We start from the raw sequence: 14,595 nt of genomic DNA, 5'->3' as shown, positions 1-14,595 counted from the left end.
TTGTATAGTTCTTCTGTGTATTCTTGCCACCTCTTCTTAATATCTTATGCTTCTGTTAGGTCCATACCATTTCTGTCCTTTATTGTGCCCAATTTTGTATGAAATGTTCCCTTAGACATCTCTAGTCTTTCCCATTCTATTGTTGTCCTCTATTTCTTTGCATTGATCACTGAGGAAAGCTTTTGTATCTCTCCTTGCTATTCTTTGGAACTCTGCATTTGAATGGGTATATCTTTCCTTTTTTCCTTTGCCTGTAGCTTCTCTTCTTTTCTCAGCTATTTATAAGGCCTCCTCAGACAACTATTTTGCCTTTTTCCATTTCTTTTCTTGGGGATGGTCTTGATCACTGCCTCCTGTACAATGTCATGAACCTCCATCCATAGTTCATCAGGCACTCTATCAGATCTAATCCCTTGAATCTATTTCTCACTTCCACTGTGTAATCATAAGGGATTTGATTTAGGTCCTACCTGAATGGTTTAGTGGTTTTCCCTACTTTCTTCAATTTAAGTCTGAATTTTGCAATAAGGAGTTGATGATCTGAGCCACAGTGAGCTCCTGGTCTTGTTTTTGCTGACTGTATAGAGCTTCTCCATCTTTGGCTGCAAAGAATATAGTCAATCTGATTTCAGTATTGACCATCTGGTTATGTACATGTGTAGAGTCTTCTCTTCTGTTTTTGGAAGAGGGTGTTTGCTATGACCAGTGTGTTCTCTGGGCAGAACTCTATTAGCCTTTGCCTTGTTTCATTCTGTACTCCAAGGTCAAATTTGCCTGTTACTCCAGGTATCTCCTGACTTCCTACTTTTGCATTCCTGTCGCCTATAATGAAAAGGACATCTTTTTTGGATGTTAGTTCTAGAAGCTCTTGTAGATCTTCTAGAACCATTCAGCTTCAGCTTCTTCAGCATTACTGGTTGGGGCACAGACTTGGATTACTGTGATATTGAATGATTTGCCTTGGAAATGAACAGAGATCATTCTGTCATTTTTGAAATTGCATCCAAGTACTACATTTCAGACTCTTGTTGACTACGAGGACTCCTCCATTTCTTCTAAGGATAGACCCCACCAATCTGTGTTCCTGATGTGTTCTCTCAACCAGTGTTTGGTTTCCCCATATCTTCACAAGCACTGGGTATGAAAATCTGCTAAACTTTTTATCTCTCTGATAGATGAAAACTGGCATCGTTATTTTCATTTTTAATCACGTCTCATGTGCTTATGGAGAAGGCAATGGCACCCCACTCCAGCACTCTTGCCTGGAAAATCCCATGGGCGGAGGAGCCTGGTAGGCTGCAGTCCATGGGGTCACTAAGAGTTGGACATGACTGAGCGACTTCACTTTCACTTTTCACTTTCATGCATTGGAGAACGAAATGGCAACCCGGTCCAGTGTGCTTGCCTGGAGAATCCCAGGGACGGGGGAGCCTGGTGGGCTGCGGTCTATGGGGTCGCACAGAGTCGGACATGACTGACGTGACTTAGCAGCAGCAGCAGCATGTGCTTATTTGTAATTGAACTTTCTGTTAACATCTTGAACCTCTCTTTTTTTCCTCTTTTGTCCTTTCCTTGTTACTCTGTATAAGCTTGTTCTTTTTGTATTAAGGAAATTAACTCATATATTAGCTCATGTGTTAAGCAAATTAGATCTTTGGCTAGCTCACGATGCAATTGTTTTAATTTGCATATGCCATTGTTGTTCTCTAAAGTTTTAATTTTCAGTGCTGTTAAGCTCATAACCATTTCCTTTATGGCTTCTGAGACTTGGATTTGACCTAAAAAGGCTTTTGCCCATCCCTGACCATAAATAAATGGACCCAAGCTTTCTTCTTGATGTTTTATGGTCTTGTTTGTAACAAATCTTTATCTTGTAATAACTGTATTTGTAATAATTTCTGTAGTTAACTTCTTAATCTGGTTTCATTTAGTTGGAAATTGAGATTTATATTTCCCCTCAAATGGTGGCTGACCATAGTCTACGAATCACTTACTACTTCTCCTTTCTTCTCTAGGAGACTAGACGGCTCCTTTGACGTGAAGGTCAAGGGCATCACCATTTCAGTCAATCTTCTCTTGGACAGTGAGCCCTCTGGGAGACCCAAAGTGGCTGTCTCCAGCTGCAGTAGCCACATCCGTGATGTGGAGGTGCACATATCAGGAGATTTGGGGTAAGTCACCGTGGGGACACTGACCAGCTTGACCCCTGGCAGGAGCCAGAGACCTATCCAACCCAAGGCCCAAGGCCTCTGATAAGCACGACGGTCCAGGGTACTGCATGGGCCCATCATGTGCACTTGGAGGTAATCCTTTGGGGGACCTGCTGAGATGAACAGAAGCAGATTTAAGCTCAGAGTATTGGTGGTGTGCCGGGCTTCCCCGGTGGCTCAGTGGTAAAGAAAGAATACGCCTGCCAGTGCAGGAGCTGCAGGAGACACAGTCTTAATCCCTGGGTCTGGAAGAACCCCTGGAGGAAAGAAATGGCCACCTATTGGAGTATTCTCACCTGATAATCCCATGGGCATGGTGGGCCACAGACAAAGAGACCGCTAAGAGTCAGACACGACTGAGCAGGCATTGGTGTGCCATTTCCACCAAAAAATAAAGAGCTTCACCACCATCAGACAAGTGCAGTTTGGCTACGGAGAGAACACAAAGGCTTTTGGTCAAATGAGAGCTTGTGAAAAATACACAAACCTTTGAGCCAATCTCTTCAAGTCTCAGTTTCCTTGATTAGAAAAACATGAATTTGGGACTTCCCTGGTGGTCCAGTGCTTCAGACTCTGCGGTTCCACTGCAGGAGGGGCTGGTTTGATCCTGGTCGGGGAACTGAGATCCCAGCTGCTGTGAGGCACAGCCAAAAATTTTAAAAATAAGAATAAATAAAGATATATTCCCCCCAAAAAGGAAAAGAAAAACATGGATTCTCCAGGTGGTGGTGGTGGTGGTGTGTGTGTGCTCAGTCACGTCCAACTCTTTGCAACCCCATGGACTGTAGCCTACCAGGTTCCTCTGTCTGTGGAATTTTCCAGGCGATAATACTGGAATGGGTTGCCATTACCTACTCCAGGGGATCTTACTCATTCAGGGATCAAAACTGTGTCTCCCTGTCTCTCACATTAGCAGGTAGATTCTTTACCACTGAGCCACCTGGAAAGTCGCATGGGGTCTCCAATCCCTCCTCTAAATCTATTGAATTTGGGGCTGGGCTGTCAGATGCACTGAATCATGGGGTATGCTGGGAAATGGGAGTCTGCATGCTCATTCCATTCAGGATTCTGGAATACAGCAGGGGCCAGGATGGGGTGGGGAGCCCTCTCTTGGAAACTGGCCTGACTCTCCCTGCTGCCCCGCTTTCTCTGCATTCAGTGCCACCAAGCTGACCATCCACCGTGCTTCCCTCCCCAGGTGGCTGCTGAATCTCTTCCATAACCAGATCGAGTCCAGGTTCCGAAGGGTCTTGGAGAGCAAGGTAAGCTTGTCCAAGCAGCTGGCATTGCTGAGCCTCTCAAGTGTTGGGTGCAAGTCCTCAGTGACCTCTGGACTTGAACAGCCCTAGGGGCTGGCCCAGGCATATTTGGGCTCAAGGCCCAGAGAGGACAAATCAAGGTCATGGAACTGGTGTGCAGCAAAGCTGAGGGCAAGATGTAGGTGTCTGGATGCCGAGTCTGTTCAGTTAGACAGCAAATGGTCAGATGCTTGGCCAAGGGTCAAACAACAGGGAAAAAGTCGGCTTGGCCTTGCTCACTGCCCGCCCCAGGTCTGCAGTCCACAAAAGCCGAAAAGGAAATCAACACTTAGGTGCCTGTGGAGACCAAGCAGGAAGCTTTGGGAGTGTGTGGACCACGTAGGATCCCTTGGTTCCTACCTGGGTGAACGCATGAACACCTGCTTTGTATTGCTTTGTATAAACAGCAACAGTGTCAGTTTTCCCCATTTAAAAAATCCTGTGAAATCTCCAAATTTTGGAATCTCTAGCTAAAATAAAGAGGTTTATGTTAACTTTCAGTTCTCTTATTCACCTGCTGCTGCTGCTGCTAAGTCGCTTCAGTTGTGTCCGACTCTGTGCGACCCCATAGAAGGCTTCCTACCAGGCTCCTCTGTCCCTGGGATTCTCCAGGCAACACTGGAGTGGGTTGCCATTTCCTTCTCCAAGGCATGAAAGTGAAAAGTGAAAGTGAAGTAGCTCAGTCGTGTCCGACTCTTAGCGACCTCATGGACTGCAGCCTACCAGGCTCCTCCATCCATGGGATTTTCCAGGCAAGAGTATTGGAGTGGGGTGCCATTGCTCATTCACCTACTTCACCCTAAAATCCTGTCTCTGGTGTATCATCTACCTGGAGCTGCATTTGTAGTGATGACCGCTTGGGAAGAGAAAAAGTAAAGAAGAGGAAAGGGGAAACACAGGCACACACACCTCTCCTGATCCAAGTCTGGTTTGGCTTTGAGTGCCTCCTGGTGGTTAAAGTGAAAATAGCATGCAGACCCCAAGGATTGGACGTGGCAAGCCGTTCTTTCCTTTTCTTGTTCTGAGGTCCCAGGGTCTAAGTGAGCTTGGAAAACACGCCAGTCCTCTCCTCATGCGCCCGGTTGCCATGTTTCCATGCGTTTCTAGTGGGACCTAGTATTCTTCAGTGGTGTGGATTTATGCCGCCCTGTTGATGATGGAGACAATAATGATTAATAACAATATTATACAATAAAAGTTCTGTGAACCCAGGTCTCCTGCATGGCTGGCAGATTCTTTACCATCTGAGCTACAGCTTGCCCTGAAGATGTCACCTCCTCATAGGAGCCATCAGTGACCCTCTTACTAGGCCAGGACCACATGCATGCTCTAGGACACCTCCCCCCCATAAGTCCCTCTCCTCCACAGTATCTGTGGAGGATAGGTGATAGCTAGTTAATAAAAAAAAAAAAGCTGTTTAAAATGAGGACTCGGACTTCCCTGGTAGTTCGGTGGTTAAGAACTGGCCTGCCAGTGCAGGGGACATGGCTTCAATCCCTGGTCTGGGACGATACCACGTGCTGCAGAGCAGCTAAGCCCATGGGCCACTACTGTTGAGCCTGTGCTCTAGAGCCTGGGAGCCGCGACTACTGAGCACGCGTGCCCTAGAGCCTGTGCTCCACGACAGGAGAAGCCAACACAATGAGAAGCCTGTGCACTGCAGCAAAGAGTAAGCCCAGCTCTCTGTGACTAGAGAAAGCCCGTGTGCAGCATGGAGACCCAGCACAGCCAAAAATAAAAATAAATAAATAAATGGGGGAACAAATGAGGTGAGGACTCACACAGCCTTGAACAAAGAAAATATTTACATACGGATCCAAATATTTTAAGATACAGTAAACGTACATTCCTTTGACCTAAGACACAGGACCATTCCTTGTAAACAGTCTCTTGACTGGCCTAGCACTGTCCTTCCAACATTTAACATGCATCGGCTACAGGTTCCGGCTCAGATTTCTTTAACCACAGTGAGAATCTAGAGATGTTTGCAAAGCGTCCTCCATGCAGAATCCTTCCTTATTTTTATAATTGTTTTCCTGGGAAGCTTTTCTGGTCCACAGCAGTTTACTGACATTTTTTTTTTTAAGCAACTCATCTTTCCAAAGCACTTACCTTAGGTTTTTCTGACAAACAATTCTTTTCTCAGTCATTATTTCATGGGTTTACATAAAAAATAACTTTTAATATTTATTTATTTATTTGGCTACATCGGGTCTTGGTTTCAGCAGGTGGGATCTTTCGTAGTGGTGCACAGATTCTCTGGTTGTGGCACACGGGCTCAGTAGTTGTGGTAGGCAGGCTTAGTTGCCCCACAGCATCTCAGTTCCCCAACCAGGGATCGAACCCACATCCCCTGCATTGCAAGATGGACTCTTAATCACTGGATTACCAGGGAAGTCCCTACATAAGAAATAATTTGAGTGATTGCAATAGCAAGGAAAGCAAACAGGTTTGAGAACATTTCTTGAGCATTTCCGTTTCTTGAGAAGCACACAGTTTAACTGGGGCAACAAATTCTGAGTGTTTACTATGAGTGGTAGCCTGTTGGATGGGAGGATTCAGTCTTCCACAAGCAGCTGGGGAAATAAGTGTTGCAGGGAAAAGCCAATTCTGACTCTGTGTTGGAACTGTTTGTTTGACTTGCTTTTCCTTGCTTTTGTTATTGTACATAATGGCCTGCCTCAGAGAATCCTGCCCCTCTGCCCGACTGTTAAATTAAAGTGCTTTTGTTCAGAACCCTAGTCCACTAGTAGATGGCATGAAGGAAGAAATTAACATATCCCCTTTCCAAGACTTGCCATTCTAGGAGATATTTGCAAGATCGATGGCCTTTTTACTTTGTTTCCTCATCTCCCCCATCTCTGATCTATAAAAGAACCCCACATCCAGACCCTGAGAAGACAGTTATTTTGAAGCATTAGTCTGCCATCTTCTAGCCAGCCATTCAGCTGGCTCTCCGAATAACATTTCCTTGTCTTACTACCTGTCTCCAATCCACTGGCCTGACGTTCAGCGTTCAGCAAGCAGAGCGAGTTTGGACTCGGTAACACAAGGACTATTGATCCATCCAGCTAATCTGTTAAGAAGTATCTGCATTAAGTGTACACTTATTTGTGTGGCTATTGCTACTTACTATCTAATTCTGCTGTCCAATTCTAGACCCTGAGAGACTAGGGCTTCCCAAAGGAATAGGTCTTTCATGACAGAGTTTCAGGCGGTACCTCCAGCCAAATTACCTAGCTCCGATCTCCAGTCCTGTGATGGACTTTAACAGGCCCAACTGGACCCTACTGGGGTCCACATGGGGGCAGACATGTTTTTGATCATTTCTATTTTCTCGGTACCTGCCATATCATAAGCACTTATAAATTTTTGTAGAATCAATGACCAACTAGCAAAGATGTGAAATGGGACCGAAGCAGTTAGCACAGGGCGAGACAAAAGCCAGCAAACTCACTCGGGCTTTCTTTTCCCATATTTTTCAGATTTGCGAAATTATTGAGGACTCGGTGACCTCTGAGCTACAGCCTTATCTTCAAACTCTGCCAGGTAAGGCACTCCACCCATCCTTGATTCTCATTAATTTTTATAAGTGCATACATTAATATGTATCTTATGAAACCTTACATGGAGCAGCAGTGTTAAAAGTAAAAATTAAAAGTCCCCTTTCCTCCCCAAATTTTCTTCCAAGAAGTAAACTCTGTTTTGAGTGTGTACTCTCAGATACTTCCTTTGCATGTACAAATATAAATAAACACATACATAAGCATATGAATATACATTCACATGGGCTTCCCTGGTGGCTCATCAGTAAAAGAATCCACCTGCAATGCAGGAGTTCAATCCCTGGTCTGGGAGGATCCCCTGGAGAAATAAATGGCAACTCCAGTATTCTTGCCTGGGAAATCTCCTGGATAGAGGAGCCTGGTGGGCTACAGTCCATGGGGTCACAAAGAGTCAGACACAACTTAGCAGCTAAACCACCACCACCACCATACATTCACATATGTAATTACTTTTGTTCGTGATTATATGTGAATATGCATAATTATGAATATATACATTAGTCTGTAATAGTAGAGACATTATTCTTTTGTAACCTGTATACCTTGGAGATCTTTCTTCTATCATCACATATAAACTGATCTCATTTTTAAAAACGTTTTTGTGGAAGTCAATACAGGGAGAAAAGTGCTCAAACTGTAAGTGGAGTTTTTACAATTTTTTCATAAACTGAGCACACACACTTACCAGCTTCCAGATCAATACACAGAACATGACTGGCCTTTCAAAGTCCACTCACATCTCCTTCGGGCACTACCCGTCCCTCAAGGGTGACCATCCTCCCTACTTCTTCCAGCAAAGATCAGCTCTGCACTTTGTACATGAATGGACCTATACAGTAATCACAGTCTTTTATCAAAAGCAGAAGGCTTTCTCTGTTCAACTTTAAAATATGAGGTCACTCCTTGCACCTCCCTGGTGGTCCAGTGATTATGACTTCACCTTCCAGTGCCGGGGGTGTGGGTTCAATCCCTGGGGAGCTAAGATCCCACATGACTTGCAGCCAAAAAACCAAAACATAAAACCAAAGTAGTATTGTAACAAATTCAATAAAGACTTTAAAAATGGTTCACATAAAGAAAATTTAAAAAAAATAATAAAATATGAGGTTAATCCTTATTGTTCCATATTGTGAGTTCATTCACTCTCCTGCTATGTCATCCACTGTGTCCATGTCTTTCCATTTTTTTTTAATTTGGAAGATAATTGCTTTACAATGTTGTGTTGGTTTCTGCTGTACAACAACGTGAATCAGCCATAACGTCTCTCCATTTATTTATCTATAGACCTGTTGAAGGCCATTTGGGTAGTTTCAGTTCTAAACCATTGTGGGTAGTGCTGCTGTGAATATTCTAACTCATATGGACATGCATCTTGGGGTATATACGCAGGAGAGAAATTACAGGTTCCGGTGATGTGCCTAGGTTCAGCCTTACCAGATCCTGCCAAACAGTTTTCCAAAATGGTTATATAGACCTCATTTTTTTTGGGGGGGGGATGCCGCTCAGCTTGCAGGATCTTAGTTCCCAATCAGTGACCGAACTTGTGCCCCCTGCAGTGGAAGCGTGGAGTAACCACTAACCACTGGACTTCCAAGGAAGTCCCTAGACTTCATTTGAATAACTGCACAGTATTCTACCTTACGGATGTGTCTCCATTTATTTACTGAGCCCCCAGCTGCTGGACAGGTAGGTTTGTTGTCATTCTTTCCTATTGCCAACAACGGGGCAGAGAGCATCTCATACTGCCTCTTTGCCTGCACGTAAGTGTACCCGTAGAACAGTTTTCTACAAGCAGAGGCCCCAGAGCTAGGCTACACAGGTAAAGTTGGCAGGGACAGGCCCTGGACAATTGGAGGTGTTCCCTGATGCCGTGGCCCCCAGGCCTCCACACTCACTGCTAACCTTCCCTTCAGCAGAGACCCACATGGGCACAGAGCCCCAGTGCGTGGGACAGAGAGCTCCTGCTCCCTCAAGGCCTTGGAGGGGAGTCTCTGGGTCCTCTGAACATGGCCCCGCCTTCCTGGTTATTTGATTGATATTGGTAGGAGGATGGTTTCCTTGAAGATCAAGGTCTTGGTTATAAAGTTGAAGAGCAATATCTTCGGTTGGAGAATTTTCCCTATCGTATGTCTTCCTCGGTGTGAAGTTCTGGGTATGGAGGGGCTGCCAGACCTGAGCTCCTCCTGTGCTCAGGCTGTGTGTGTGCATGTGTGTGTGTGTGTATGTATGTGTGTATGTGTGTGTAAGATTCTGGAAACTGCTCAGGCTCTGGGATAAGCACACCAGTCCCCTTGTGGCTAAATCATCAGTGGAACAGAAGAAACCACGTCGTCTCTTTCTTGGTGAAGGAGCTCTTTGCCCCAGCACTGGGCTGGGTGGAGGGTCTTAAGGTGGAGGGGCAGGGGGCTCTGGAGACCTCTCCAGAGGGAGTGTGGGTCAGCCAGAGTCCTCATCGCTTCTGCATTGCCCGCCTCCTAATTCTGTCCCTCCCCCGGTTCACAGTCACAACAAAGATTGATCATCTCGCTGGCCTTGATTACAGCTTAATGGGGGCCCCTCAAGCAACAGCCCAAATGCTGGATGTGATGTTCAAGGTAAGCGTCCTGGGTCAGGGGCTTGAGTGGGTCCAGCCTCGGTGTGGCATTCCCTCAGCTCAGCCCTTTCTTGGGGCCTCCTGTTCCCCAGTTTCAGATCTGTCCCTGTGTCTCCATGGTTCCCACTGTGTCAAGGGCAGGACAATATGGAGTTGTGGGGAGTATTCCCAGAGCCAGGATCCGCCCATGGTGTCTTACATCACTTAGGCCTTGAAACTTCCTTCCTCCCCAGCCCCGCGCTCCACTCCTTCACCTATCCCACCATGCAGGTGACGTTAACCAGAGCAGGCCCTCAATGGCATTGAAGAGCTGGCCAAGAGGTCCTATAGGTTAAAACATCAAAGCTTCTGGTGAGCGTTTCATTATGGGATTTTGGACATACACTTTGACCCGAAGGAAAGCATCTTTTTTTAAAAAAAATTTTTATTGGAGTATAGTTGATTTGAGCGTCCCAGGTAACTCTAGTGATAAAGAATCCACCTGTCAGTGCAGGAGACATGGGTTCAATCCCTGAGTCGGGAAGAGCCCCTGGAGGAGGAATATGGCAACGCACTCCAGTATTCCTGCCTGAAAAAGTGCATGGACAAGAGGATCCTGACAGGCCCCAGTCCATGGGATCACAGAGAGTCAGACACGACTGAGTGACAGCACACACACATAGATGATTTACAATGTTGTGCTAGTTTCGGGTGTACAGCAAGGTGAATCAGTTATACATATATCCACTGCTTTTTTAAAGATTCTGTTCCCATATAGATCATTACAGAGTACAGAGTAGCGTTCCCTGTGCTATATGGCAGGTTCCCATTAGTTATCTATTTTATATATATACACATATAGTGCATATGTGTCAGTCCCAGTTTCCCAACTTATCCCTTCCCCTACCTTATCCCCTGGTAACCATAAGTTTGTTTCCTACATCTGTGATTCTACTTCCATTTTGTAAACCAGTTCATTTGCATCTTTTTTTTTAGATTCCAAGGAAAACATCTTTAATGGTGGAATTTCAGGCAGCATCTCTAGCCTGTGTTCCCTCATCAGACTCTATAGGCTCCTAGCTCAGGTGTCTAGCCCTGGGATAGACTTAGAAAAGTTCAAATGGATTCTATCTCTCTCTCTAGGGTGAAATTTTTAGCCGAGATGACCGCTTCCCAGTTGCTTTCCTTGCTCCTGTCATGAACCTTCCTGAGGAACACAGCCGAATGGTTTACTTTGCCATCTCTGATTATGCCTTCAACACCGCCAGCCTAGTTTATCATAAAGCGGGATTCCTGAACTTTACTATCACGGATGATGTGGTGAGAATCATAGCAGAATAGCTCTCACAAATGACTTCGTCACTTGGTCTTCCTTCCTCTTCCCTTTCCACCCATTTACATCAGTGAAATAGTAAACTATAACTAAGAAAAAAAAATCAAGAGCAGGAAAAATATGTTAGCACAATTTCACTTCTCACTTTGGTGGCCAGGAAGCTCAAAGTTCTTTCTCCATTATAACAATTGTGGAAGATCTTCTGGCTTGCTTATCCGTGTTTTACTTTTCCCTCCTGTCTAGATCCATTATCTTTGTCTGTGTGTGTGTGTGTGTGTGCTGTGTCTTCCTTGTGGCGCACAGGAGCTTCTCTAGTTGTGGAGCATAGGCTCTAGATCACATGGGCTCAGTATTTGCAGCACTCAGGCTTAGTTTTCCCATGGCATGTGGGATCTTAGTTCCCTGACCAGGAATTGAACCTGTGTCCCCTGCATTGGAAAGCAGGTTTTTAACCACTGGACCACCAGGGAAGTCCCTAGATCTGTTGTCCTCATGCATATTTTCTTTCATCCTGATGGTTTGTGGAGATTTTTAAGGTTTAAAGATTTTAGTGAATGAGACAGGATAATAGATAAATTCATGAACTGATAAACTCATAAGGTTTCATAGAATAGAAAATAAAGACCACGTTAAAAGTAAGGCACAATTATGAAGACACAGGACCCATAAATTGATTTTTTTTAAATCACAGATCTGTGTGGGTGCTTCCCGTAGTCAAAATGGAAAGAGTGCAGGATTTAGGGATTCACAGTGAAAAGGAGAGAAAGCGTCGCCCTAGCATTTACCTCTAAAACAACTGTCTCCAGTGCGGCTTTGTATAAAGGCTACTACATTTTATAGTGGATCACATCATGAAAATTTCTTTCAGTTTCTTTCATATTTCTGGGTTTTAGGCAGCTGTTTCTTGTAGCTCTTTGTAAAAGCTGAAGCCTCGTGTACCATGTCAGGGTGGTGGAGGAAACACAATGCAATCCAAACTGGATGGTCCAGCCAATCCTGGTAATAAATTGGAGACCAGAGTGATGGATGGAGTGATATTTGTCCTTTGAATGATTTCTCATCCAAGCCAGGGTCATTTACTTCTATTGTCATATTTGAGTCACCCTTCCCACCTGTGGTACAGACATTTCCTTTAGTGGAAGGGATCATAGTAGCTGTGTCTTACTGAACGCCACTATGTGCTAGGCCTTGGACTAGATGCTTTATACTCACCATTCATTTAGCCCTCACAATAACCCGGTAAGTGGGAACTATAATTATCTCTGGGACCTCCAGGTGGCACTAGTGGTAAAGAACCCACTTGCCAATGCAGGAGACATAAGAGACCAGGTTCAATCCCTGGGTCAGGAAGATCCCTTGGAGGAGGGCCCAGCAACCCACTCCAGTATTCTTGCCTGGAAAATCCCATGGACAGAGGAGCCTGGTGGGCTACAGTCCATGGGGTCACAAAAAGTTGGACACAAATGAAGCAACTTAACACACACACATACACATACACACACACATATAATTATCTCCATTTTATAGGTGAGGAAGTTGAGGCTCAGAGAGGGAAAGGGACTCAGCTGGGATTACATAGTAACAAAGCCTAGAGTCAAACCTAGTTCTGTGAGACTGCAAATCTCACTCTTGTGGATCCTCTGATTGAGTCCTGCATGTCACCTACACCCCAAGGAGAGCAGCCAGGACCCCAGGGATTCATGTGCTCACAGTGAATGCAGAACAAGCATCTCGTTGTTGCCATGGTAACCACAAGCAGTCAAGAAGCTACATTATTAAATACCCTCCCACTTCCCAATCTCTCTTCAGACCTTCAGCTCTGGCCAGAGCACCTAAAACCTCTTTGTGTCCCTTCATTGCAGATTCCGCCTGATTCTAGCATTCGACTGAACACCAAGTCCTTCCGCGCCTTCGTTCCCAGGGTAAGGCTTCCATTAGCCCTCAGGGTGCAGGTTGAGCCCCCAAAGCCTTCAGGGGTATTCTTTAAAACCTCCACCCTCCTCTCAGCTTGATCAAGAACCAGAAGGCCCACAGTGGGGTCCCCAGTGAAGGCTGGGGTGCTACAGGTTTCCCTTCAAAGTCAAAATGACAGAGGCCCAAACCCTGTGTCTCCTGGGACCACAGGCCACCCAGTCTCTTACTGATGATCTCTGACAATCCCAAGGAATACTGACAAGCGCCACAAAATGTCCCAATTAAGGACACCAAGCAATTACAGAGGGTGTAGTAGGGGTCAGGCCCTGTTCTTGGTGGATTACAAAAATTGTCTTTTGAATGGATAATAAATTCTAATGGTTCAAGATTCAAAAGACCTAAAAGATTATAGAGTGAAAATTCCTATCCACTCCTATCCCCTAAACACCCAGTTCACACCCCAGGTCTGTCAATATTATTAGATTGCACACACCCTTCTGGGGAGATTCTGTGTATATACGAATAAATGTTATTTGTCTTTCCTCTGTTTTTTTACACAAATGGAGGTATATTTTACACACCAGTTTTCACCTTACTTTTCCCCCTACTGTACCAGAAGATGATTCTGTGTAGGTAGGGAATCCAGTTTGCCATTGTATTATGGATTGACCATAGTTTGAGTATCCCGTCTCCCATGGAACATCTCGTACATGGAAGGACATGTATGTTTTTTTGCTTTGCTACATGAGTGACACAGTGAATAACCCTGTAGCTCTGTCATTGCTGGACTAAGCTCTTTACGTGCAACGTCTCATTTAATCCCATAGAAATCTACCTGTCTTCTCCTCCACCTTCCGAGTCCCCTCAAGACGCAGCTCAGATAGGCAGTAGTGTTTAAAGTTCCTTTCACAAGGCTTGATGATGGCTGAGAGGAATTATAATGGTGGGAAAATTGTTAAACTTCAAATACTGCAGTACCTGGGTCACCTCCTTCCTTAAGGCACCCCCACAGCAGGCCCTTTCTCTCCCCAGAACCCCGCAGCAGCCCAGCTTGCCTCCTACTGTTGGCACTAGCTTTGGAGGGACCTTGGCCACATCCTGGCTCCAACGGCCCTTTTTCCCCAGAAAGAGGAGCAAACTCCCCCTCCCCCTTCCTGCTCCCTTCATAATCAACCTGACACAGAAGCAGCTCTGCTATCCATCTGAGGTAAAGTGATTTACCTCCTCAACCTTCTAAACATTTCCCTTTTACAATAGAATGTAGATTTTATATTTGCATAGCTAAAAGGCTCATGGGACTGTTCCTCCACCAACTTCCCCCCTACACGGAACAGTCTTGACCCCAAATTAAATTTTAATTAAACAGAAAATTGCCAGAACTTTTAAAATGCTAGAATCTAGGTGTGTCATATCTCAAAAGCATTGGCGTATGCAGTTATCAGAGTGGGGGGCGGGGGGAGCCGGGTGCGCAGGTTCTAGAGAAGCAATAGCTCTCACCGATTGCCCAGGGAAGGGTGTGAAAAGGAGTGAAAAAATTCAGTCCAACCTTTCTGGAGGAGTTTGGCAATACCTGGAAGAAGCTTTAAAAATATTCTTGCCTTTGGACTCCCCAGGGAATGTATCCCCCAAAATAATAGCCAAGGGCACACAGGGGAGTGGTCATTAAAAGGCAACACTTTGGAGACAACTTGATATCCAATAA

At 45.2% G+C, this 14,595-nt stretch overlaps 1 protein-coding gene across 1 annotated transcript in view; it reads left to right on the top strand.

Moving 5' to 3' along the window:
- Positions 1-14,595, top strand: part of LBP (lipopolysaccharide binding protein) — a 32,551-nt gene that overhangs the window by 9,262 nt on the left and 8,694 nt on the right. The window contains exons 4-9 of the mRNA XM_010829169.1: positions 2,016-2,171; positions 3,409-3,472; positions 6,994-7,057; positions 9,577-9,668; positions 10,790-10,966; positions 12,842-12,901. Coding sequence (XP_010827471.1) covers positions 2,016-2,171; positions 3,409-3,472; positions 6,994-7,057; positions 9,577-9,668; positions 10,790-10,966; positions 12,842-12,901 — 613 coding nt within the window. The remainder of the gene's footprint in view (positions 1-2,015; positions 2,172-3,408; positions 3,473-6,993; positions 7,058-9,576; positions 9,669-10,789; positions 10,967-12,841; positions 12,902-14,595) is intronic.

Source organism: Bison bison, unplaced genomic scaffold (assembly GCF_000754665.1).
Source record: "Bison bison bison isolate TAMUID 2011002044 unplaced genomic scaffold, Bison_UMD1.0 scf7180017864500, whole genome shotgun sequence".
In the NCBI taxonomy this organism is placed as follows: Eukaryota; Metazoa; Chordata; class Mammalia; order Artiodactyla; family Bovidae; genus Bison; species Bison bison.
The sequence above is the reverse complement of the archived record's forward strand: the minus strand, read 5'-3'. Positions and strand labels throughout refer to the sequence as shown.